The sequence below is a fragment of the Simochromis diagramma genome, unplaced genomic scaffold, assembly GCF_900408965.1.
Source record: "Simochromis diagramma unplaced genomic scaffold, fSimDia1.1 OVJJ01000304.1, whole genome shotgun sequence".
Classification (NCBI taxonomy): Eukaryota; Metazoa; Chordata; class Actinopteri; order Cichliformes; family Cichlidae; genus Simochromis; species Simochromis diagramma.
The window spans coordinates 19,732,446-19,757,757 of NW_024387030.1; the positions used below are offsets into that span (position 1 = coordinate 19,732,446).

The window sequence follows — 25,312 nt, forward strand, 5'->3', positions numbered from 1 at the left end:
GTGCCCCTTATAATCCCGTGTGCCTTATGTAGGAACTCTGGTTGTGTTTACTGACCTCGAAACGATGTTATGTACACGGCGCTCGAAAATCTGTCAAATGTTTTAGTACGACTTTGCTAAGCTATGAAGCCGCACCGCTTGATGGATTGTCGGAGCATTACGGTTATCGTAGGCAGGAGCCTCACGGAGTGATATGTACTATGCTTCAACATAATATTACTGTATTGTGTGTGTATAACCTCTTTTTAAGTTTTGTGGATATTATACATGGTTATGCTGAGGATATGTCGGCCAGTTTCCACTGGAAATGCCTTTTGGTTAAACTGTCAGCAAGGAATTTGCATTTGCGCTGTTAAATTTTTATATAACTTTAATGGATATAAAAAACAGCTGCTTGTTTAAGTGAAAATACATTGATGTTTTTTTTTTTGCGCTAATAAAGTTGTGGAGTTGTGAAGTATTTTCTCTAGTGTCAATTATATCGTCAGTTATATCGTTATCGCAAATTTTCAAATGTATATCGTGATAGATATTTTGGTCATATCACCCTGCTCTAGTCTGTACCATGTATACACCATGTATCTACTTGGTATTGGTTCGATAATAATATTTGAAGTATCGCGCAGCACTAGCAGCCACTCTTGTAGGAATCAGCCTGTCTAAATGAAAGTGTAAGATAAGAAAGGCGACCTGTCTGGACATGTGTAGGTTCAGCTGGTGACACGAGCCCCAGTGCATGCTGTGTATGCGCCTGGCTTCCTTCCCAGCTGTCGTGAAGAAAGCCTCTCCCATAGTTTGGGGAGATTCCTCTGTGAAGTCATGGACACATATTTATACAGTCCTTTAAACTCTGACCATTTTAAAGGTTTGTGTGCGCTGATTGATTACAGCCTGTTTGTCCATATTTAGCCTCACAAAGAGTAAGATTTTTCCTGTGCTTTTAAAGCCCCCTTGCAGCTAGCCCAAGTGTGAGTCTTTTCCTTCTGACCACTGAAATGAATATTTCAAACAAGTTTCATATTTTATAGGTTTGTTGCATTATGTATTTACACATGGGCTAGTACTTTTCCGTGTTTAGTGCTTTGAATGAACTCTAAGAAGTGAAAGAGTCTCTTGCTGAATGACCTCAAAAAAACTTTCCCCCAAGTCTCTGGGACGTCTTCCCCAGAAATGTTTTATCCTGTTTGTTAACCTCAAGCATCCAAGGTCAGTTCTGTTATCAAACTTTGAAGTGTCCTTATCACTGTGTCAGTGTGGAAACGCTCTAGATTTTGACATTAAAGCGGCTTCAGTACATTAAACTGAGAGCACCTTCTTCTGCATTTTTCTCCATCTACAGTCATATGTGTAGCTAATCTATAGTATGCACATTAAAAGGAGGTATTTCCCCGTGTTCCTAACAGTGATCATTGCGTGTGAAAAAGCCGTTGGTCCTACTTTGGAGGTAGTGTTTTTATCTGAGCTCTTTTAGGTTCTGCGGCTGTTAATTCCTGTCCTGAAAAATCCCTTCCGAATATGTTTTGATATTCAGCTGGATCTACATGAGCCTGCTGGTGGATGCCAACCAAATGCAGGATTAATCCCAGGGCTGCTTGTGTGTGCGTGTGAGTGTGTGTGCGTGCAGACTCCTGCCAGCTGACAGTGGTGTGTTGGAGATTTCATGGCCAGTGCTGTGAAGCCCTCTAAGTCCAGACGGTCTGTTGGTGGATTTAACAGCTTTTCCCATCCCTCCTTTTTCTGGACTATCGTTTCTTAACACATACAGCCAGAACATCTTTGTGCCTTTCTTCCTTTCTTTCTTTCTTTTTTTAAAGCCTCCTGCTGTATAAGATGTTTGGTATCTAGACAGTTTAAGAACAATTTTGCAATTCGATGTTAGAGAGGAGTTTAGGGATTTAGTATGTAGCCTGTTTGCCTCATTAGATGCCTTGAGGTTAAAACATACTGTATGACTGTTTAGTTTATAGTTGAGAGGGTGGAGTCGTTTGAGAATGACTGTGGGTGTTGGCGTAATAGTACAGATTTAAAAAGACCCTCCTTTATTGCAAAAATGGTTTCATACCCCCTCGTCAGCAATGATCCACCCTGTTAATGTCTGCTTAAGTAAGATTCTGAATGTGTGCCAGCTCCAGAGCTGCTGCTCCATCTGACTCCTGACTCCTGAGCTGACAAGCTCCAAGTGGGAATCATTAAAACATCACTGTGATATTGTGTTATTGTTGGTTTTCCTCCAGACACCAGCCACTTTTCACATTAATGGGGGTGAAAGTCTAAAAGTACTCCTCCTGTTTATGGTGGTCCTGTTTTAGTAGTGTTTCATCTACTTGAAAGGAACTTTATTAGGATATTCAGAGTACAAACTAAAGCTATCATACTTGTTTACCTTATACATGTCTCCAGTATATCTAAATTGATGTGTGGTCAGCTTGGGCATCCTGTGTGCATACTTTTTGATTAAGTATTTAGTTATTAGTTACTTTCTGTCTTTTTAAGTTCTGTCTAGCAAACATTTCAAAATGGTTAAATTGTTTTCAACTAATATAGACGTTCAACAGTTTTTCCAGTGTTTCTGTTTAGATTAAAAAATGTACTGTTTTCCCTCCTTTTTTTTCTTTTTCTTTTTCTGTCTAAAAAAAAACGGAAGTTCAGAATTTCAGAAAAAGAAGTATCTACTTGTAACTAACAATTTAAAGGTCTCTTGGATCTCATGATGGTAGTTTTTTTTTTTAGTTGTATTTCTAAATGACTAAATAATAAACCGACCAACCACACAGTAGCACTGGTAACTATTATATACATTCTCTGTCATTATGCTTTAGTTATCTGAGACTTTAAAGATATTTAATTTACCACCTTAGGAGATGTCTGTCATTAAAAAAACAAAACATAATTTACTTTTGCTCATATACAAACGAACTCATGGCCTCTCCAGAAAATTACTCAGTCAATCAATCTAAACTCAACATGTTCCTGGATAATAGTTACACACCAAGGACGGTTGCTTTCTGATTTTGGGTTCTAGCATGGAGGATGGAGCTGTACTCTCTTTGGGGGTGGGGGTGACTGCTGGATGGCTGAGTTTAACTACATGTAATAAGCTGCCAGACAAGAGGCACAGAGGCAGAGAGGTGATGATGGCTATTTGTGGTGCCTGTGGTTTCAGAACAGAACGTGTGAGTGGAAAAGCTGTGACTTTGTGTGTCTGTGTGAGGGGAAAAAAAAGTGTGTGTGTGAGACAGAGCGTGGCTGTAAATGTGACTGAAAGATGTGATTCTGTGGGTGACATTTATTCGGTGGGTTTGTGTAATGTTAAGGCTGTATCGCGTGGTTCATACACGCACTCTATCCGACCTGCTAGATTTAATGCGGAGCCTTTTCTGAAGTTTCATGGCGTCAGCTCTACATGCTTGTTTTGTAGAAATCATCTAATTAAGTGTGATGTGTCAAAAAGTTTTCTGTGGTAATGTGCAGTGCCAAAGAACTCTTAAAGGAACTCAGATAAAGTGCCTGCATTAAATAAGGATGATGTTTGCTCTGCACTTGCTGCCTCTGTTTCCTGCAAGGAGAGATCTGCTTGTTATCCCTTTTTGTGTGTGCTCCAGTCACCACATTCTAATAAGAATACAACTGAGAGGCATCCCAAGGGCCCCAGGAACCCATAAAGGTTTTTAGATTCAGAAATAATGAACCAAAGGCTTCAAGGTTTCTGAAGCTTCCTGTATCAGTGTGCCATAACACTCTTAAAGTGAGAATTTAAGAGAAAAACCCTGAGAAGTTTTTACTGGCGTCTCATCCATAATATGGGATCTTATACCATCTATTAAAAGGACAATTTTAAGTATCCTTTACATTTAATTAAGAAATGCCTAAAAAAAGCATTGTCCTTGACTTAATAAAATCTTAAACCATCTATTGCAACAGATAGTTGACACAATTAGGTCCTGTTTCAGTGACAGATCATTTTGTTGCTTGTCACTGTCCTGTGGTTTTCAAGACTTGTTTTTGTTTTTTACATGATTTTTCTTCAGGGGCGCATGTACTGATGTTCTTCTGTGTGAGGTATGTAATTAAAAAACAGCATAGAAAGATCTGAAGACAGAATTTATAAACATATCAGAACTGGTATATTTTCCTTTGTCTAATAAGAGCTTTATATTGGGACAGTTTGCTCCAGATAGGGATTTTCATTGGACTATTACAGGATTTGAAACTGTCACCACATGATGTCGCACAGCTGTGATGACAATCTGTCATCATCCTTAAGGTATAAATCTGCGGTGTTACAATTTTGTTTATGTTCCATTGTGTTAAATGGAAATGTCTAAAGCCCGTTAAAACATCTTTATAATAGATGCATGGGCTGCTCGACGCCCACTTTTGTCAGCTCTTTGTTTTGTTTGCCATTAGCTGACAACAAGGCCACATTAGAACGGGAAATAATTAGAAGCAAATAGATGAAAAGTGTTAGTTTCCCACTTATAGCTTCACCGTTAAGTCAACTTGAAACACTTTGCTGAGCTTTTTCTTTTTTAGTATTTAAATTAGGATTTATAAACCAATTCCCAATCCTTCATTTTGCAGTTTACCAGCTGTCAGATTTGCCTTCTGAGACCACTCTGGACTCTTTGGCTGTTCATCATGCGCATATATTTTTTTTGCAAGGCCAAAGATCCCAAATATTGTGTTAGTGAAAATGAAGGAATATTTGTATATGAGAATTTAACTGAAGGCGAGTTTGTTTGTCTGTTTCCCAAAGTGTAAATGTGCTTCTGCCTGGCCGTTCTCTTTAGTGTGCAAGTGTGTGTAGCCTTTGCAGTGCACAAAAAGGCCCTGACCGTACATGTCTCCAAAATGCAGCAGTCAAGGGATCAGGCTTTCAGTTGGCTGCAGTCAGTACAGAGTTTCGCTTATATCTGTAGTCTGTACCCTTTTCAGCATTATACACTGTTATCCAGAATGACGTACACTGAGTCTGCAGCCTCCTGAGAAGTTCAGGTCCCGCTAGCATTCAGTAGGGAGGAGGCGAAGGGTCAGAGCTGCAGCGACCTGATAATACACCTGAGAGAAAAGTGCTGTGGAAAAGAAATGAAAGCTAAAACGTTTTAAAGAAGACTGCACAAAATGGGGCTTTTAAAGGAAGGCGAGGATGAATAGTAAGAGGAGAGAGCGTGAGGTACTTCTCAAAAAGTTTACACCCACGCACTCGACAACCCTTCACTGTGGAAGAAGTGAACTCACAGATATTCAGACAGCAGTAGTAGCTTTTGAAAAATGACTGCTTCAGCAACACATGCGGTGCGTCGGGTATCATTCAGCAGAGTCTCAGGCGGCCGAGCGTCTCAGCAGCTTACAGAAGACAGATCTGTTCAAAGAGAGTCACTCGGTCCAGCTGTCCTAGAGGATGACACGAGCACTGCCTTTGAGTTTGCCGTCATTCCAGTTAAATTGCAGACTTTTTAGTGGCATTAAAATGAAGCTATTTTCAAACTTTAAAACAGCTCAATTAAAAGCTACTGCTGCCATTTTAAGCTCTATTTTAATAAGCCACCCTGAAACCATTTTACCAATATATACCACAGCGGTCAATAATTAACTCTGAGTACTCGCTGATGCTGGATGCTGATGCAAATTCTTCATATTTTACATGGCGAAACACCGGCTTGCATATTTTCTTCTTCCAAAATGCTCTTTGTTAACCTAAAATGCTGACATCTTGGTATTTTAACATGGCAAAAACACACATGCTCCAGGCTCCAGTGTGCACCAGTTCAAGATGCATGTATTTCCACATGGTACCAATGAACTGCTGCTTAAATTCTACATTTGGTAAACTTTGCGTTGAATGAAATGGCAGTCAAATGAAATGATCAGGCTTTGTGTGTAGCCCTGAGCTGTTCCTGAAACTTTATATATTTTTTTGGGCTTGAAGCCAAAGCGTAAAAGGCACAATGAGGTCAATTTTTGTCAGGTCTGCTTACATAAAAAACCCCAAAACATCAGTTTGGCCTCGGAGAATAAAACCGTTTGACGAACTGGGTCTCGCAGAAGAAGAAGTCTTTGAGAGATGACAAGCACAAAGCGAGGACACACAGCTCTTTGCCGCTGAACTCGATTAGAGAAGTTTTATTAAATGTTTCCTGCTCCCCAGAGACATGAAATGGTATTTGGCATGAGGGCTGGAGGAAGGAGAGAGAGAGGGAGGCAGAGCAATGATTAAATGGCTTTTTGATGCTGATGCATTTTGAAGTCCCATTGGTTGTTATTTTCCCCAGCACTTAGTATAATGTGAGGAGGGGAAGGATGGAGGAGGGGGCGACGGTTTCTCAGCGCTTCAAAAGAACCATCGACATGTGACATGTATAAGAAGTCACATTTTTAAGAAAGTGACTTCTTAAAAATGTCACATTTTCTTGCATTTTTTTCGTTTTAGCTTTTCAAAATATATTTTGTTGTCATTTATTAAATCAGTCATTCAAATAAACTATTTCTCAATGAGGAACAATCTTAATTAAGAATATGACATTTACCAACAGCACAATGAATGGGCTAAATTTGCTCTAATAAGAATATATCAGATTTTTGCCAGTTTGGCTGACTATTATAAAAAATAGGTTTAGAGATCGTTTGCAGCCATTAACAGCTTAAAAAATGTAAGAACACATCGAGTATAATTACACAGCCAGAGCAATTTTGTTTCAACAAAAGAAATCCACAATACTTCCACTATAGCACATTTTTCACTTGCAAAGTTTATTTTAATCTAACTTTACAACCTTTAATGGTCAGTTAATGACAGCACACGTCAGCGTGAGCTTCGGTGCCTCATTTCTCGTTCCAGACATTGTTTTGCACAAGCACGTGTTCCTCAGTTCATTGCAACAATGCCAGTTTTTGCGAATAGCCAGCTGGAGCAACTCTGGAAGTGGCAGGAAACCCCAGTACACTGGTTCTTAACTTCTACTTTGAGCTCTGCTGGAGAATTATTCAGCAAGCATGTCAACCAGTCTTCACACAAAGCTGATTATTGGCTATTTTCAGCCTTGCTTTGAAGTCAGGTCTCCACTCCTGACTTTGCAGCGGAATGAAGGGATTTTCATTGGAGTGAAATAGATTTTATAAAAATAATTCATAGATTTTTGAGTACCTCCTTTGAGTATGTGCTTGAAAAATATAGTCATTCAAAAGAGCCAGGGGTTGCAGAAAGAGAGTTCAGAATGATATAAGAGGCTAAAAAACACAGCTGACAGGAGATGAAAAATAATTCTAATATAGCGTGTTCTTCTACCCTTTCCTGCCAATCATTCTCTCCACTTCTGTTTATTAGATATGCGCCTTCAGCTTTCTGTGCTCCAGTAGAAGAGTGAGGAAATCGGCCAAAGTGAGAGTTCAAGTTGAAAATTGATTGGCGGGTTGGCCTGCTTCCCATTCCCTGTGCTGGGATTCTTTCTGTGGGCTGTGTTGTGTTGTGATCATGCACATGTTGTTTTCCTGCTGGCAGCTGGACTTACGTCATGTCCAATGGAAACACAAAATGAGCTTCCTGTTCAATGGTCAGAGAGCCAGTGCTCCCAGCTGCCTGGTCCCCGTTGAGACTGGTCTAACTGTCTGACCTGTGACCTTCTGGTATCACTGTCTGGGAAGAAAAAAGGCTGTTTTTAAAAAAAATATTTTTATTTTTTTTACTTTTGTTTGAAGACTAGAAGAGAAACAATTTGCAGCTGCAGACAGGCAGAAAACAGCACTTTAAGATTAATCTGCATGGTATTGATTTTAATTTATGTCACTTAAAGAAAAACAACAATTGTCCAATCAAAACAGCCAGTCTATTGATTTCTTGTTAATCAGCTGATTGACTCATTGTTCCAGTTCTAGTGTTTACATTCGCTGTACACATCACACCCTCACATTTGCACTTAAATCATGCAGGTGATTTTCTGAGTACTGAGCTCTACAAAAAAGGTTTAACAATAAAAACACAAGAGCCATAGATTTAATTTGGGATGTTCTTGCCTCGAGGGTCACGTCCTTTTGTACCTCTGGGCTGCTTCCAGTGCTGTCGCTATTTTTAGATCGCTCTGGAAGTCCCGTTACGACCATTTGAAAGCAAAACCGAAATTCAGATTTGGTTTTAGTTTTAACACAGTGGAGAAGCTTAAGTACATATCCCACAGAGCACTCTAAAAAAAGGGGTTGAGACATTAACATTTATGATCATACCTCACAGGATCAGTGGAAAGCAGCGTAATCCAAACAGATCCTGGCATTTCATGTTTTGACTCCTTCTGCCACACAAACTCCTGAGTGAGAGTTTATGCTGGATCTTGTCAACTGTCAGCCAACTCGATAGCTCACCATCGGTAATCAATGAACAAGAGTCGTTTGCACTCTTAAGCTTTCTCTTAAGCTTTTGTTAAATTACACCAAGCACTTCCTGTTTCCCAGGATACACTGGAAGACCATAATTAGGCCACCAGAGGATGTAGTAGCCATTTCCAACACAGTAGCTTGTGACGATGGTATTTTTGCGTGTGTCAACAGATAAGGTTTCAATATTGCAATCATAAAACGATCCAGTGACCCAAAGTATCAAAACAGGACCTGTCAACAAGTTAGATAACAGACTCACGCTGCTGGCTTCTGGTATAATTGTGGGATTATTTGTGTCCATTGATGTGTGGCCATTAACAAACTGTTAACCAGGCATATCTGTAAGGCCACTAAACTATATTATTTTTGTGAGGCTAGGCATTTAATTGGTTTTTAATTATGATTTTTCCTTACAGCGATTTATAAAAACAAAATAATTAGGATAAAACAAATCCCCTTTTGCATTCATTTCCCTAACAATGCTTTTGTTTTGTTTGTCCTGGGTTTCTTTCCAGTTGTATTTTTTTCTTTCTTTCTTCATATCTCTGAAAGCTTAAACTCACTGGCTGATTAGTGCAGGTCAGGTCAAGATGATGGAAAAATAGCCTTTGGCCATCAAACCAACTGTTGTTGGGCTATCTGTAGCTTGCCCTGAGGCTGCCATGTAGGGTTCTTCAGGCATGCGAGTCCTCTGCCACCGGGGGCTCTCTTTGCCCCTGTCTGCACCCTCAGACAGCCGGCTGGAGAGATACTGGCCCTAACCCTGGAGTCAAAAACTTCCCAGCGGATGAATATAACCCTCCACCACCCTCAACTCTTTTTTTTTCATTTATTTATTTAATCATTGTAATTGTTGTTGTGTTGCTCGCTAAAATTGAGCAGGCTGGCTTTTTTCCATGCATCCCAGAGTCAGTAGACACTTGATTTTCCTGTTGTATCATCACAAAATTAGATTTATAAGTTCTTTGTTTACCAGGAACTAAAGTCTTGACCTTTTATAGTTATATCTGGGTCGCTGGTTCGCTTTCTCACACGAATGCATTTAGTGAAACTCAGAGGTATGTGATATTTCAACCCCAGCAGCTAATTTCTTCAGTACTGTTCACATGACAACAGGCTGCAGTGACTGACTGATTAGCTTTGTGCTGTTCTGAGGGAAATTATTCATTCTGATTAGTCTATTGCAGTTACCTTTGACCTTCATTTGTTTATTCATATTCTGCTCTTATAACCGAAGACCTGCGTCTCTTTTTTCCCCCTTCTCTGTCTAACTCACAGCTTTAGCCCTGTTTCCCAAGCTTATGAGTCACTGGCTGGTGTTTGATTCCTTTCCCCAGTTAGAGCGAGGAGCTGTGGCACAGTAGCTTGTGGTTGGATGAGCTCTAACCACATGTAATAAACCACCAGCTGAGAGGCGGAGAGGTGATGACAGCGATCTGTGTTTCTGTGGTTTCTGAGCAGATAATGGGTGCGTGAAAAGCAGACGCCACAAAGGCTCGCTGTTCTGGTGACAGGTCGTGTTTGCGGTTACATGTAACTCTGCTCAAGTGAGGCTGGATCAGGCAGCTACAGAGCATTTTATTGCTTATGCTTGATTTGTTTGTGACACTTTACAACACCCTCATTTTTGGTTCTTATAACACAGCCTTACATCCTGCTATGTAGCCTTGAGTCCTAATCTCTTCCCTGTGGAGTTCCTGGTCAGTGACACACCAAGAGACAGGAAAATGTGGGTGTGGACTTGACTGTGGGTGTGTGCGTGCCTGTGGCTGAGTATCTAAGCAGCCGCTCCCTTCTCTCCCATCCACCCAGTTTATGATTTTTTTCAGTGAATAGGTGAAGCAGGGACTCTGACCTCATTCATCCCATCACCTTATCCCTCTGGGCAAGCTCTGCACTTTCTGCCCTCCTTCCTCTCTCTCTGTATATTTCTTCTCATTTATCTATTCTCTGTGTGCTGATCATCCCCAGTGAGAGACAGAGGATAGAGTAAAAAAGGACAGAGTTGTTTTTTGAGTTTGTTTTTTTTTTTTAGCTTGGCTAATTGTATGTGATTACCTGTTTTGGGCTTCAGGAATGTTCAGACCTTGTCTCTGTCTGACTACGTCTACTACTATGAGCTTTTCTCTCTGTTTTGTTCGTTTCTCAACCCAAAATTTAGAGTTAATACTTTTTGTTGTTCTGTTGTCTGTTTAAAATCAATACAATTTGATTTAGGCCAGGGTGTAAACCATTAGTACCTAAGAGGCACGATTAAGTAATCATACTATTTTTACTGCTGTCAGCGTTAATCTGGTTAAAACGACGTTAACGCCATAACCGTATTAACGCGGCAAATCTCCGTTAGTGAGCTCGACCGCTCCGTGCATGGGGCTGCATGGCATCAACGTGCTAGCACGGTTAGCTCGTTAACGTGTTAGCGTCGTCCAGCCCCACGCACTGGGCGAGTTAGCGAGTTAGCACAGCACTAACTATTTTATATACAGTTTTCTTTATTTCATTACTTGTTCCCTGGCAGCTAAAATGATGATAAATCATGTGTCAACAGTTTGTTTTCTGGTCAAAATCCACGGGTTGTAGCCTAATCTATAGTGAGTTATGCCATCACAGGATTTTGTGTCTTTATTAGACTCTTATATTGAGATAATGATCTAAGAGCTGTCTCTTTTTTGTTGCCATACACATGTTCGCATCCCTGACCTTTAGCTGCTTTTAGAGAAATGTGCTGCTTTCAGCGCTACGTGAAGGACTTGCTGTTTTCCTGGTAATTATAGAAGCAGTAAACTGACTTTCTTTGCATCTTTTTCCCTTCTCTTTGTCAACCAAAGCAAATCATTTGACAATGTCTCCTCTGGCTCTTGAAAAATGATGAAGCACATGTTTCGGTGTTTTCTGACAGTCAGCTCTCCAGTCGAAAAGGATGGCTGGCCGTAGCAAACATTAAACAAAGTGGGCGTAGTCTTGTTTGAGAAGCTGCGTCAGAAATTTCCCTGTTATTCCCACTTTTATAGTCCATCTGTAAACGACCTAAACGACACACAGATTGTCTTATTCAGTTTCTGATCGTTTATTGTTGTTTCATCGAGAACAAAGAGCTTCTTGCTCATGTGAAAGTGGTATTTTCCTCTCTGATGATTGCCACACTGTTTAAGTACACTTTTTTCATATTGCTTGGTCTTGTAATTTTCCAATAAAAACAGTTCATGCTTTAAAGAAATATCTGTAAAATGTTTCAATGTGATTGATATGGTATCAAAGTGCTTCTGGAAGCAAGTCTTGCAGCCATTTCAGTAACTCCTAGAGATTTATTTAAAATTGCCAGTCTAAATGAGGGGAGATAGAACCATACTTTTACTGTGGTCACCATACTAATTTGCTTTATGGATACATTGAAAACGCTACGTAAACTAAACTTTGGGATGTTGTCAGCAAAGCAAATCCGTTGGATTGGATTTCTCTTTTCAGATTTTTATTCGGCATTCTTTGATTGACACATTTCTTCCTTATAGTGTCTCTAGACTGAATTACTGTTGCACAGCAGTTTATATTTCATTATAAATAAAGCTGCGTGGACATCTGCTTTCTGCACTGGACCCCATGAATTAGCCTCATGGCAGAATATTGGGTGAGGCAGTTCCTGCTTAATAATATTTTGGCTGGGATGAACATTTTTCTTTATATCTTTTTTTTTGTTTGGGGGGGGGGGAGTTGCTGAAAGAAGAGGATGAGAAGATTTATCGGTTTCCTGCTGTTCAGATCATCTGTGTGGATGTAGGGATTTATGAAAACAATCTGAAAGACGATTGCGTTTGCAGAGCGTTGTCAAATGTAGCTGTATATGATGGACTCTCTTTCTGTTGCTTAAAGTGAGGCAGGCTATGCAAGGATTAGATTAGGGCGATTGGTTATGGCTCCTAGAATGTGTCTGCAGCACAGTATCAGGGCCCTGTCTAACCTGGAGGCAAGGACAGACGAGGCCAGCCTGAGCTGGGCTGGAGGCGGCTGTGTGTGTGCGGTAAAATAGCATACTGCAAACTGTGTTTTTGTCTTGGGGACAGACTGTGCAGATAGAGGGGAAAAAAAGGCGAGAAAGAGAGAGAGGCTAGTGCTATGCCACCTGGCTCCAAGGCAGTCATCTGGTCTAATGGGGCTTGTGTGCAAGTGTGTGTGTGTTAGAGCGAGAGTGTGTCCTGTGGCTGTAGTTGAGCGGTCCAGTCTTCCATTAGTTTGCCTTGAAAAGCCCTTATGTTGCCCTCCTCTCTCTTTGTGTAAATCTCTCTCGCTCCTCTTTCTTGCCAGGATGCCGCCAGCAAACATGTGAGGGAGCGGGGATAAAAAAAAAAAAGGCAGTAAAGTGAATATTAAACAAATGACAGAGAAAGGGTCAAGCAAGCTGGCATGGTGTCATTTTGAGCAGTTTAGCTTTAGTTTTTTTCATTTAGCTCTGGTGGTTTCTTCTTTCCTCAAACCTCAAACTGCACCCCCGTACAGCTGAACTAAATTTAGTTTTCTTACAGCACTGAGTAATTACATATAAGTCCAATAGGTATTCTGTAACATCCACAGAGCGCACAATGGGTTTATTAGTGCTATTTTCTAGAGAAGTGAGAGTTGCTCAGGAAAAAAACATGTCCAATTCTGGTGAGTTGCAGGTTCAGCATTCATAGGACAATAATTTACTACAGTTTCAATTTAAAAAGTCACTTTTAATTTGAAGGAATGACTGTGGCAATAATTATGTCCCATAACCTGATGGATCATTGCATACCACTCTGAGTTATTAAAAAAGAAGTTATATAACTAATGTAAGGCAAAAACATTTGACATGTTCAGTCAGTCAGTTGTGTGAGCGCCAAGACAGTAAACGTATCCGTTTTTGACATTCAGCAGAAATTGAACTATTAAAATAAACTGACGTCCTCGACTTCTCAGTGCTAACAAGACAGCAGTGAAACTGTCCTAGCTCATTGGTATTGTCATCCTCGTCTGAGCCAATCACGAGTGAAATGTCACCTTGTTGTAGCTGTAACTGCATCCCAGTGTCATTTTGAATGCTTTGAGCGGCCATTTCCCCGAGCTTAGTGGAAATGGGATCAGCAGTTGGTGAGGTCTGCTGTACAGATTCTTTTTCCTTCTTTTTTTTTGCCTCAGTGTTGCTGGAGTTCCTGCTCATTGCTAATGGTGTTTACAGCTTCTTTGTATTTCCCATCTCCAGTGATTGGATGATGATTTATGTGATGATTTAGATTTGTGAACAGTGCAGTGACAACGTGTAAATATACAATCCTGGACATTGTGTCCCTGGAAGGTTCCATCAATACAAAATGCAAAAATACATGAAATACACGTACTTTCCCTCGTTCTCATCGAAAAATGTATAACTGATCAGCTCATAAATAAGTAATATGTAAAACTGATCAAGTTTGATCATTCTAGAAAATGTGAAAGCAGAAATTGTGAACTGAAAAAGCTGATTTTTGCTATAAAGAAGTGATTTTAATGTCTAGCTGCATCACACATCACAGCTCGACACTGACCTCAAGGAGATCCACTGCCTCCTCCTTTATTCTGACTTCATCCACTAATCCCTCTCTTTCTCCATCCTCCTTTCCCTCCTTTCTTTCCATCTGAATATTTTTCCTCTTCCCTTCCTCCCCTTTTCCCTCCAGTTGCCATTTCTCTCACACATCCCTCTTTTCCCTCTTCATCTACACCTTCTACACCTACTGACTTCTCTCTTATTTTTCTCCATTCCCTTTTTCCTCTACTACAACCTAATTGTCTTGGATTGATTTCACCTTTTCCTCCCTTTTCTCCTCTTTTCTATTGCAATCTTCTCCCATTCTGTTCTGTTTCTCCCATTTCCTCGTCTTCTGTCCATCCATCTCTCGACCCTTATCCTCTTTCCTTTCATCCAGCCCTTTCTCTGCCCCTTCGTTCCTTTTCTCCTATCACTTCACCCTTGACCTCTTTACCCTCCCCCTACCTCTCCCTTCTCCTCTTTTATCTTCTCTCTGTCATCCATATCTCCTTTTATACCTTCAGCTTCTCTTTTCCACAGTCCCTTATCATCACCCCATCACTCCCTCTCTTTATCCTCTTATCTCTCTTTTCTCTCTCCTCTCTCTCCCCCACCTCTCACACTCACATCTTTCTCCTCTGATTGCTCTCCCCCTCTTCCCCTTATCATCATTATCTGTTCTCTCCATGCTCTCCTCTCCTCTCTGTCATCACTTACCTTCACTAAAAATAAATGCATGCTGTTAGTGTGTGTGTGTGTGTGTGTGTGTGTGTGTGTGTGTGTGAGTTTGTGTTGATGTTTGTGTATTTAATAGAATATGACAGATAAGAAGTGACACATGTTGTGTTGTTGCGTGACTCATTAATGCTAGCATTGTCAAAGTGCCCCCACCCACAGTTGTAGTAGATGTTTGTAGTTTATATTTGTAGTAAATGTTACTTTGAGCTTTTAAAAATGTAAAGGAATATTGCACAATATTTCAGTACCACTAAGCCTTTATTTCCTTTTGTACAAAAGGAAATATTTATCAAGTATTTTTGGAGGGTTTGAGGTCATGTGGTCTGTTACTGTACATAATAACATATACATTATCTCTTCATATCCATTTTAACTGGCAACAGAGAAAAACATTAAAAAAATTCTGAAGATTAATTGATTTTATTGTTTAATTAAATCTAAATCCAGCACCACAGGTTCATTTTTAATTACAAACCTGCAAATTTAGCCTTTTCAACCTCATGTTTTTCTAAACAGTTTTCTCTTTCACATTTTAATTTTTTAGTAGGGCTTGAATGGTTTCTGCTAAAATATAATTTATTGGATGTGGTTATAATTTATCACATTCTTCTGCAGGATGAACGGATAAAACAAATTTCCCACGTGTGGGACTAATAAAGGTTATCTTATCTTATCTTATCTTATAATCAGTAAAAAAGTATTATAAAAGGACAAACTGAATGTGTGTGTGTGTGTGTGTGTATAAACAGAGCAGTAACTAGGTAGCTATAGCTTGACAACTCTATTTATAATACTGCCCATCTGTCTCTGTTACATTAGAAAATTAGTGTGCATGCATGTGTATTTGTGTGTGTGCACGCGCTGCTGTCTTGGCTTGCTGAAAGCCCGACATCTGCCCTACTGTCACCATACCCAGTGACACACAGTTCAATGCACACGAGTTCAGATCACGAGGCTGGACTGTGAGGACACTGTAGAAATTAGCAAAACTTTTAAATCTCGAGCATAAATAGAGGCGCCTGGGAGACATCTGGTTGTAGATGTAAATGAATTTTATAATGACGTCACACTGGAGTAGTTGACATTCTTTTCACAGTTTCTTATGACCTGATTCAGCTGTGTGTTCAATGTGAAAACCTACTTTTGACTCAAATGCAGCATTTTAGTTACTTAGAAGGAATTCATTTTAATATCAAGGTAGTTTTATACCTTTATTTTTTGTATTTTCTCCTAAAGTTTATTTAAAATTTAAAACCGTTAACAAATTTAAAGGAATGTTTTACCTCAAGACATTGTACCCAAATACATTGTAAGCGAGACAACAAATACATTACCTAAAAAGAAAGTATAAGAAAACCTCTGATAAAATCAAGTTGTTTAAAAGTTTCAAGCTAGGCTTGTGCAGCTGGGGGGGAGAAAAACTGGATCCATTCAGAGGTCTCATGAGTGTTTTTGTTGTAAACGGTCTGGATGGTAGATAATATGGTACACTATTTGTGATTTACATAGATTCTGTTGTTTGCATCTACTTATTCTGTCACCTTTGCTTTCTTTTCCATTACCTAAAATCTCTTCGATAAATTGTTATGGTGCTCGCTGCAGTGTTACATTTTGGCTACAGATGACTGTTTATTATAGAATCCAGTTCCAATAAATCAAAGTGAAGATGATGCTTAACAGCTGAAGTAGCGGCAAGGAGCCAAAGGGGAGATAGGGCCGAAAGAAAGAAAGCATGAACAGAGTGAGGCAAAGGGGGAGGAGAAGTTGAAGCCTCACCTCTTTGGCCCAGTACTAGTGAGACACCGTGAGAAAGTGTGTTGTTGTTTGCTTTGAATTGTGTTAGGAGCTGCAGTGTGAATGTGAGCATGAATGGATGTCTGTCTGTGTTAACCCTGCCATAGATGTGCTATCTGTCCAGGGGATCCATTGCCTCCTGTCCTATGACAGCTGCGATAAGCCCCATGTGACCCTGATCTTGATACATATTTAAGAGGATGGATGGATTTATTAAAGTAAAATACTTTACTCTGGAGACTTAGTATTGCACTCCTACAGAGTTGCCATCAAAGGCAATACATCATTTCAAGTGGGATCCTGAATGGTACACTTCTTGCGTCTTTAATAATATGGGTCAAGCTAGTAATGCTGAGCACTACAGTTGCCACAGCGTTGGTAGGTTCAGATTTCTGTATCCTCCTTATCTGATAAAGACCCATGGCTTTTAAACCCCATTGCCTCTTTAACAGGGTTTAGGTTATAATGTGTAACTGTATACCATTCTAATCTTCCATTCCTTATCTCACACTTTATTGGCTGATCTTGTAGTCTTGAGAGTTTCAGAGTCTCTGTGTAGGTCATTGAACCATAACTGGCTAATTTAAATGTTGCTTATTTCCAGTGTGTGTCTCTGTGTGCCATGTTAGCTTTGCATGTGCCTGTTATGACGAGGAGGGGAAACGGGGACTTAAAACATTGTGTGAACAGTGTTAATTGGGGTGTCTACTGCCGGAGAGGGAGGGAGTCTCCTTGGGGTCTCCCTGCTGTTTTCCAAAAAGCTAGGGTTTTTTTCTTTTTGAACACGAATCATTTGTTACCGAGATGGACCAGGAAACTGCCGACTTGGAACGCTCATTTTGCTAACAGCCATGGGATATCCATCTGGGACTGAGAGCTGATTGATTTAATCAATCACAGCGTTCAGTGTGCTATAATAATTTGTGTACACCAGTAAGGAATGCCTTGAGGGATTTTCATTATATCTGGCACAAATGACCACTCGGATTCAAAGATGAAGCTATTAAAATTTGGTATTTAAAGGTGAAGGTCACTGTGACCTCATAAAACCACAACTGAAGAATTCATTCAGTGTTATCACAGCATTTCAGGATAAGTTAAAATGATTAAGTGTTTTGGAATTTTATATCCAAAAGGTCAAAGGTCAAGTCTGGATAGGCATGGATATGAAATGCCGTTTGAATGGTTGCTGTGGGCGTAAAACTGGGAGGTGGTATTTTTGTTACTATTTGGTCAGAGAAGTCTTGGTGTGTTGATTTGCTCCAGGATGATGGTGTTTATCACAAGTCTCAAAACTGGGATTATCAGCTTCCATTGAAACATGGTCTGGTATTAGCGGATCCAGTTCTTTTCAGCAAAACACTTCCTTTTCAATCTGCACAGCACAGCAACTATAAACAATGAAGAGAGCGCGTGCATGGAAGCAAAGTTGTCATATCAACCTCCAGGCTGATCATTTTTGTGGTTTCTTTCAGCCAGTCTCGAAAATGAACATCAGATTCATTCATGCAAAAATGACTTCAGTGATCATGTTCATCATTCCAGTATAACTATTATCAAGAATCAGTGTAAAGATAAAGAAGATGAACAACAGATGTAGAATTTAAGAAGCAATCTTTTAGCAACAGTTACCTTTGTGTGTGTTAATATACTCTGCAATCTCTGATTGAAAGGAGACTACAGCTGTGGTTTTGTTTCCTGCTGAGACCGTGTGCATGTGTGGGGTATGGATCTCGTTACCTAAGGTGCCCAGATATTAAATCATACTCACACACGCGCTCCTCGCAGCCTTCATATTGATTTATATTGACCCATGGTTGTGTGGTGGGCCGGTCGTTAAATTAACACACCGTTGGAGAAACTGATGACTCCACCAGACCACAAACTCAGCCAAGTGTGTGTGTGTGTATGTGTGTGTGTGTGTGAGAATAAAGGGTGAGGACAAAGAAAGTGCTCACCTGAGGTCATGCTCCTTTTCCAACACACACACCCTCCACCCCCTCTTTCTGGATGAGTGGATTGCCCACAGAATGACTTCCAGACCAGAAAGCTCAGCTCATTTCTTAGCTGAAGGATTGTGGGAAACGTTCCGGCTCCTCTGGGGAAAACTGAGCACTTTTACCTGCGCATTCATCTTCAGCGCATGTTAGCATGCCACGTCCCATTTATAACGAGCAGGATAAGAGCTAAGTGTCCTGGATATGAGAAAGTGGAACATGAGGGCTGGGATGTGCTGATAGGAAGCAGCGTGTTTGCTGCTTAGTTTAACAAGCGCCTCTATGTCTTTCTTTAAGTTTAGGATTAGAGAAGCTTGGATAAGCAGAAAAACGTGTGTGGTGGATGGATGTTACTTACCTATAAACCTTAAATATGTGAAACTAAGCAGCTGATTGGGTCTTTGTTTTGCTAAAATATTAAAACTTCCTCTAGATCAGTGTATGCTGACCAACCCCCAGCATCCATTCCAGTCCTGAAGAGGTAAAACACAACAAACACAGCAAATATTAGAGCGATGTCAAACTAACATTTTGCTAGCAGAATATTCTTTTTTTGTCCCATAATCTTTTCAAAATGCCTCAAATTTCTATTGCCACATCTCGAGGTTCACAACTCGAGGCTAGTAAATGTTAATGCAGAGTGCTGAATAAAACATTAGTGACTTGCAATTTAAAGACACAATCCCCAGAGCTTTATTTATCCCTCTTCTTGAGTGGACGACAGTCTGTGAAGAAAATATTCCTCATTTTCCCCAGCAGCAGACTGCTAACGTCTTTAGCGCCTTTAATCTGATTTCCTCGATCCTGCCGATGCCGCCGCATCAGCACCTTAATTATCTTAATGGGAATAACATGTTTAACAGTGAACATTTGTACCCAGTTTGGTTGCTTTTCAGGACAAGTGAACGCCCCATTCAGGCGTCTTTTTATTAAACTGCTCAGGCCAAGGATCTCCACACATAGTTGCAGATTACTGTGAATCAATCCTGAAAGAACAGAAGGAATATTTATTTATTTCTTTTTTTGGTTGTGACTTTGGGTGTTTTACTCAGTGCAACAATCCTCATGTGTGTGTTGAACAAAGTGGGATTTATTGGGTTTTTTTTTTTTCTTTCTCAGAGTTATTTATGTGTCTTTGTTCCATTATTGAACGCACCAGCTTTGCATAACTGGAACGCTTAATATTGTTTTTCACTGCAGCTTTTCACAGTAGGAAAATGCTTTTGATTTGGGATGCAACAAAATAAATCTAAGCTTATGAAAGGGGTAAAAAAAAACAACCCCTACAAACAAAATAACAAATCACCTCCATGATAACTGTTTAGATGACTTTTATTGGATAGAAAAATGACCAAAACGCATTGTTAAACAGGCATGGAACACGAATCGTTGTGCCATTTATCATCGTCAGCTTCGACTTTCACAGGGGGCAGAAAGAAAATAACGCATGTCCCTGACTGGTAAAATAAGAGTTAAAAATAGCCAATGATTGACTTTCACTCATTGAACTAGCTTCCTGTCCCCCTCCCACAGCAGATGGTTATCGTGGCAATAAAACGACTGTGGCAGTTGGCCAGTGAGCAGAGAGACAGGTAGCAGGAGAAACCGTGAAACTGCTGTGATAGATAAGAAAAAGAGAGAGAGAGATCGAAATTGAGCAATGTGAGAGGAGCTGAGCTATAGTAAATGGGTGTGTGTGTGTGTGTGTGTGTGTGTGTGTGTGTGTGTGTGTGTGTGTGTGTGTGTGTGTGTGTGTGTGTGTGTGTCAGGATATTAGATCATATCACAGCAGGACGAGTCCTGTCTGATCTCAACATGCAAACATGAACTCCACTGTTAACTTCCTTTCCTTTCAGGTCCTGTGTGTGTGTGTGTGTGTGTGTGTGTGTGTGTGTGTGTGTGTGTGTGTGTGTGTGTGTGTGTGTGTGTATTTTGTGTGTATTTTGTGTTCCATCCTGTTGAGAATCAAATGTCCTCACAAGGACGCACAGATGTACAGGGTGGTGGCATTTTTGGCAAAGGCCTTTGGGGGTTATTTTAAGGTCAGGTGATGAGAGATTCAGGGCACAGAAAAAAAAGAGTAAATATGAGTTGCATCATCATCAGCTAGTAGAGGAGAAAAATGTCCAAATTATTTATTGGATTGGACTTCAAATTACTGTCCTAAAAGTTACAAAGCCCATCACTGTGTTCTACATGGATCGATTTGGCAGTTTTACGTTGTTACGGATGGCCTTCCTGACACAAACCCAAAGAGGATCTGTGTCTCCAGCTACACTATGGAGCCATTACATATAAAGATCAAAACTAGTGTGGAAAATATATACAGCAAAATATTGGCAAACACTTTCACCACTGGACAAATTGCCAGGCTTTTTAATGATATTTACTAATCTTTAAGACCCCTAAAATATTTGGTGTTATGAATATGAACACAGTGAATAGATCAAAAGAAAGGAGAGGATTTCTGCTTTCATACACAAAGTACCCCCCAAATATTTTATTGTATATTCATTCATTTGTTTTTAATCATCACCTGATTGTTTCTCCTTCATTAAAAAAAGAACAAAACAGCAACAGCAACAAAAAAAAACAGCTTAAAAATGAGAAAAGAGCATTTTTGTCAAAGAATAGCCGAGCTGCTCAGTGCATTCAGCTTAATTATGCCGTTCTGACATCTCAAAATTCAGCAGTTTGAATCAACTTAAGATATTATATCTGCTTCATTTCTCATGAAATAACAAGGGAACAGGCACACCTGGCCATCAAACTGTTTGTCAATTGTCTGATTAATTGTGAGTCCGATTAAATGTGGGACTGTGTCTAAAAATTGCTGTTATGACCAATTTGTTTAGTAAACTCCTCCTTGAATTAAAACTGAAAGTCTGTACTTCAATCACATCTTGATTGTTGGATTTAAAATCCTCAGTGGTGATGTGCAGGTGTTGTTTTCCAAGAAAGAACACATCCAGAGTAGAAATGCTTCATGCTGTCAATAAGAGACGTCGGTAATGGTAAATGCTAACACTGCTGATGCTAATTTGCTATTCATGATTAATTTTTGGATTGCAGAACTTAAGAAGTATAATCCAAAACTTATGCTTCCATATCCAAGAGTAAAGCAAAAACATGTAAAGTTGCGACCCTGTCAACCTTGACTAAAACCTCATTGACATGAATGGCTTTGGTAAATAGTGCACATAGAACTTTTGAGACCCTTTTAGCTCATTTCATGTTCTGAACCATTAAAATTCCACTTCAGAAACCGTCATCTTTCCAGTTTTGTGCTTTTTGTTCAGTGTTTCAATGTTCAGTTTTCTGTGAAACATGAAAGTCTGATGTGTCGCTGCCAAGTTAATGTGCGTTAAGTGCAGAGAAGCAGATCAGGAACACCCAGCGTCTGCAGAGGAGTTATATGGCTGTGACTCAGAGAAACATTCGGACGAGGCGTTGCTCTACCGTGTAATTTATTTCACAACAGTGTGTCATCAGGCTGAAGGTCGAAGCTTTGAGTTGTAATGTGGAGGTCCAAGTGAGTCCTCACAAATATAGTAATTGGAGCACATTGAAGGTGCAGCAGCAGAACATATTTGAGCTTTTCCACCCACTCTGTTTACTGAGCTTTTGCATCACGCTGTGTGTGTGAACACACACACACACACGTATACACTCGCATGCACAAATTAGGTCGAGTGGGTTGCTGATTAGGCTGTGGTGATTTGGCACAATCACTACAATTTGTGTTATTAATTTAAGAGTTACCACATGTCACACACCTGAGTCAACACAAGCATGCATACATTTTTAACAAAAACGCTGAAAGGTGCAGATCAATGCATGCGCACAAGCGGACACACACATGCACATCCACACTTGCTCACAGTTGACATGATTTACTTGAATCCATTAAAGCTGAATTTACATAATACTGTCTCTGCTTAACTGCCTCTGCAGGGACACACACACACACACACACACACACACACACACACACACACACACACACACACACACACACACACACACACGACAGTAGTTTTTGTGTAGTGGCTGCTGCAAGGTCATCCACACTGCAGTATACATGCATGTGTGTGTGCCTGTGTGTGTGTGTGTGTGCGCGTGTGTGTTCTTCCCTGCAGGCAGAACACACATTATTGCTCTAATTAAGACACTCTGTCTCCGTATGTGCTGGTCTGGGATCAGCTGTCAGGTGCCAGCTGGCTGTGATATTTATGGTCCGAGGTTTTAACAAAAGCTGCTCTCAGACCAGCTGAAGTCTGCAAGCAAAATTGTTGATCTAGCTGTTGCTGCTTTGGATGACTGGTGCTCATGTTGCACTGCGATTTTCTGTGATGTTATTCGTCTCAAATTGGTCTCACACTGTTGAATTTGTCATTTCTGAAGACTAAAGGTCATAATTTATACTTGCACTCATACATATACTTGCAGTACATGTGATGTATATTTTTTGATGCTTAATAATGAATAACATAGTGTGGGTGGCCCAAAACTCGTCATATTTTTGACTAAATCTCACTGTGTGTGTCATGTTCGGCTGACATTTAGCTAGTAAGAGAGATGTTTAACCTACCACTTTCATCCTCCTCTGTCTGTGTCCCACTCATAAAGGTATGTTTAAAAGAAAAAGGAAAAAAAGAAACTAGTAACATTAAACTGTTGTCACACCTTATTAACTGCATCCAGAGGGAGATGGTGGTTTATAAAAGATTAGATTATAGCCAATCTACAACACATGCATTTCATAGTTTTTGCAAATATCTAATTACATCGCATTGCAGCAGCAGTTTTATGCAGTCACACATGGATTGAGGAAGAAAGCTGATTTAATTTACGTCGAGCATGGCATGGTTGTTGGTGCCAGACAAACTGGTACGATTATTTGGTAAACTACTGGTCTACTGGGAATTCTCCACACAACCATCTCTAGTTTACAGAGAAAAAGAGAAAATATTCAGGGAGTGTGTTCAAAAATGCCTTTTTGATGTCAGAGGAGAGTAGTCAAACTGCTTCGAGCTGATAGGAAGGTAACAGTAACTCAGATGTCCACTTGTTACAATCAGGTTATCAAACCTTGAAGCAGATGGACTACAGGAGCAGACGACCACACCTGGTCCTACAAGAACAGGAAATCTTGGCTACAGTTATCACAGCCTCATCAAAATTGGACAACAGAGGATCAGAAAACCTCGCCTGGTTTGATGAATCATTCAGATGTTAAGATCTGCAGCAACTATGTGATGCTATCATGTCAACACAGACCACAATCTCTGTGAAATGTTCCAGCACGCTGTTGAATGTATGCTGGCTGTAAAGGCAAAATACTAGCAGGGTGTAACTAATGACTGGTGAGTGTATGTTTGACAAGAAATGGAGAAAGGTGTAAATGCCTCCTTTAACAAAATGCACTCCAACTAAAGTTTCTTTCCGTTTTCTCTCTTTTCTCTATTGATCTACCTTTTGTGGATTAAGTACAGCTGTATAATATTTGCTGCCTCTGGTTTCAGGAGATTGTGATGGAATATATGTCTCTGGTTGTTTCTGCAGTGCTGTTCTCCCGTTTGTTCAGAGCAAATGAATTATATGTTTAAAAAATGTGTAAATGTTTTCTAGGAAGTTTTGTTTTTCTTTCTGCTGCAGCTTGTGGCCTAATTACATCATAACCAGTGTCACAACAAGCATTTACAAGTATTTAAAAAAGAAATAAAAGAAAAGTTCTAATTAAATGTAACATGTCTAATGTGAATATTATTAGAGGCTTTGAAATCCTAGAAAGATGACATAGTTTTTTAGCTTTAAATCCAAATACTCTCAGTATGTTTTAATGTGGAAAACCACATTAGATGAAACGGTGCTTCTGTTGGCCCATCTGTTTCAGCTCAGCACTTTAACAGTTTTTTTGTGTGTTTAATGCTGCTTTAAGTCCACATGAATGAAGTCCATTAGAGCTGTTACTGAAAATGGCTGTATGTGTTTCCAGGTCTGACGACAGAGGGCCTGTATCGCGTCAGTGGGAACAAGACAGACCAGGACAACATTCAGAAACAGTTTGATCAAGGTAAAACACTCATCTGCACAGACACATGCTTGTAGTAGTAATAGACCTATGAATACATATTTAACTATTAAGAAATCGGAAGAAAGAGCGTGCATAGCTGGATTTTCAAAGCATGGAGGCAAACAGTCTTTATTAGTTTCACAGAATGTGTTTCAAAATTATTTTCCCATAAACTTAAATCGTGCCGGGATTATAAGAACCTGGGAGTTCTTTGGAAAACATTTCCAGAATCAAGCAGCGCATGTGTGATGTGTGCAATGTATTTAACAAAACCCAAAACGAAAACAGAGAGAAGTGTCTAAAAGAACGATTCCAAATCGAACCCAAGCTGCAGAAGTGCTTAAAGAGAAACGCATGCCCTGTGGAGTACAGTCGAAACTGCTCATGAGACTTGGGGAGATGAAGCGTGCAATGATTATTGAATCATTTCTGCATTTCTTATTTTTTTTCTGCGTTATGTTTCTTCTGGTCCTCTGTTCAGGAGAAGAGCTCGAGCATATTCTTGGTTATTCTATGATTATTTCATATTAAAAAACATTTTTTAATATGAAAGATGGCGTGTATCTGAGGCTGAGGCTCTGGTGGCTGCCACCATTTTTTTGTTTTGAAATTCCTTCCTTTCCTCACCTCCTTCACTCGACTCCTCCTTTCCCACCCTGTCCTTCCTAAATTCATTTTGTGCATTTCCTGTTGTTTATATCCCTCCGTTGCTCAATGCTCTCCCATTTCCTTCAAGTGTTTCTAGCTCAGCGTGTTTGTCAGCATGCGTTCAGATTCACTGTGACAGCTGTCGTGTTACCTTAGGGCTCTGTCCTCTTT

At 40.0% G+C, this 25,312-nt stretch overlaps 1 protein-coding gene and 1 long non-coding RNA gene across 4 annotated transcripts in view; both read left to right on the forward strand.

The window, feature by feature from the left end:
- The window catches only part of arhgap5 (Rho GTPase activating protein 5), a 52,817-nt gene that overhangs the window by 14,226 nt on the left and 13,279 nt on the right, over positions 1-25,312 (forward strand). For all 3 annotated transcript variants that reach the window (XM_040041272.1, XM_040041273.1, XM_040041274.1), the window contains exon 4: positions 24,416-24,493. In XM_040041272.1, the coding sequence (XP_039897206.1) occupies positions 24,416-24,493 (78 nt within the window). The remainder of the gene's footprint in view (positions 1-24,415; positions 24,494-25,312) is intronic.
- On the forward strand, positions 453-23,065 carry LOC120739506. The gene is made up of 2 exons (XR_005697234.1): positions 453-16,727; positions 17,371-23,065. It is a non-coding gene; the product is annotated as an uncharacterized LOC120739506 (long non-coding RNA).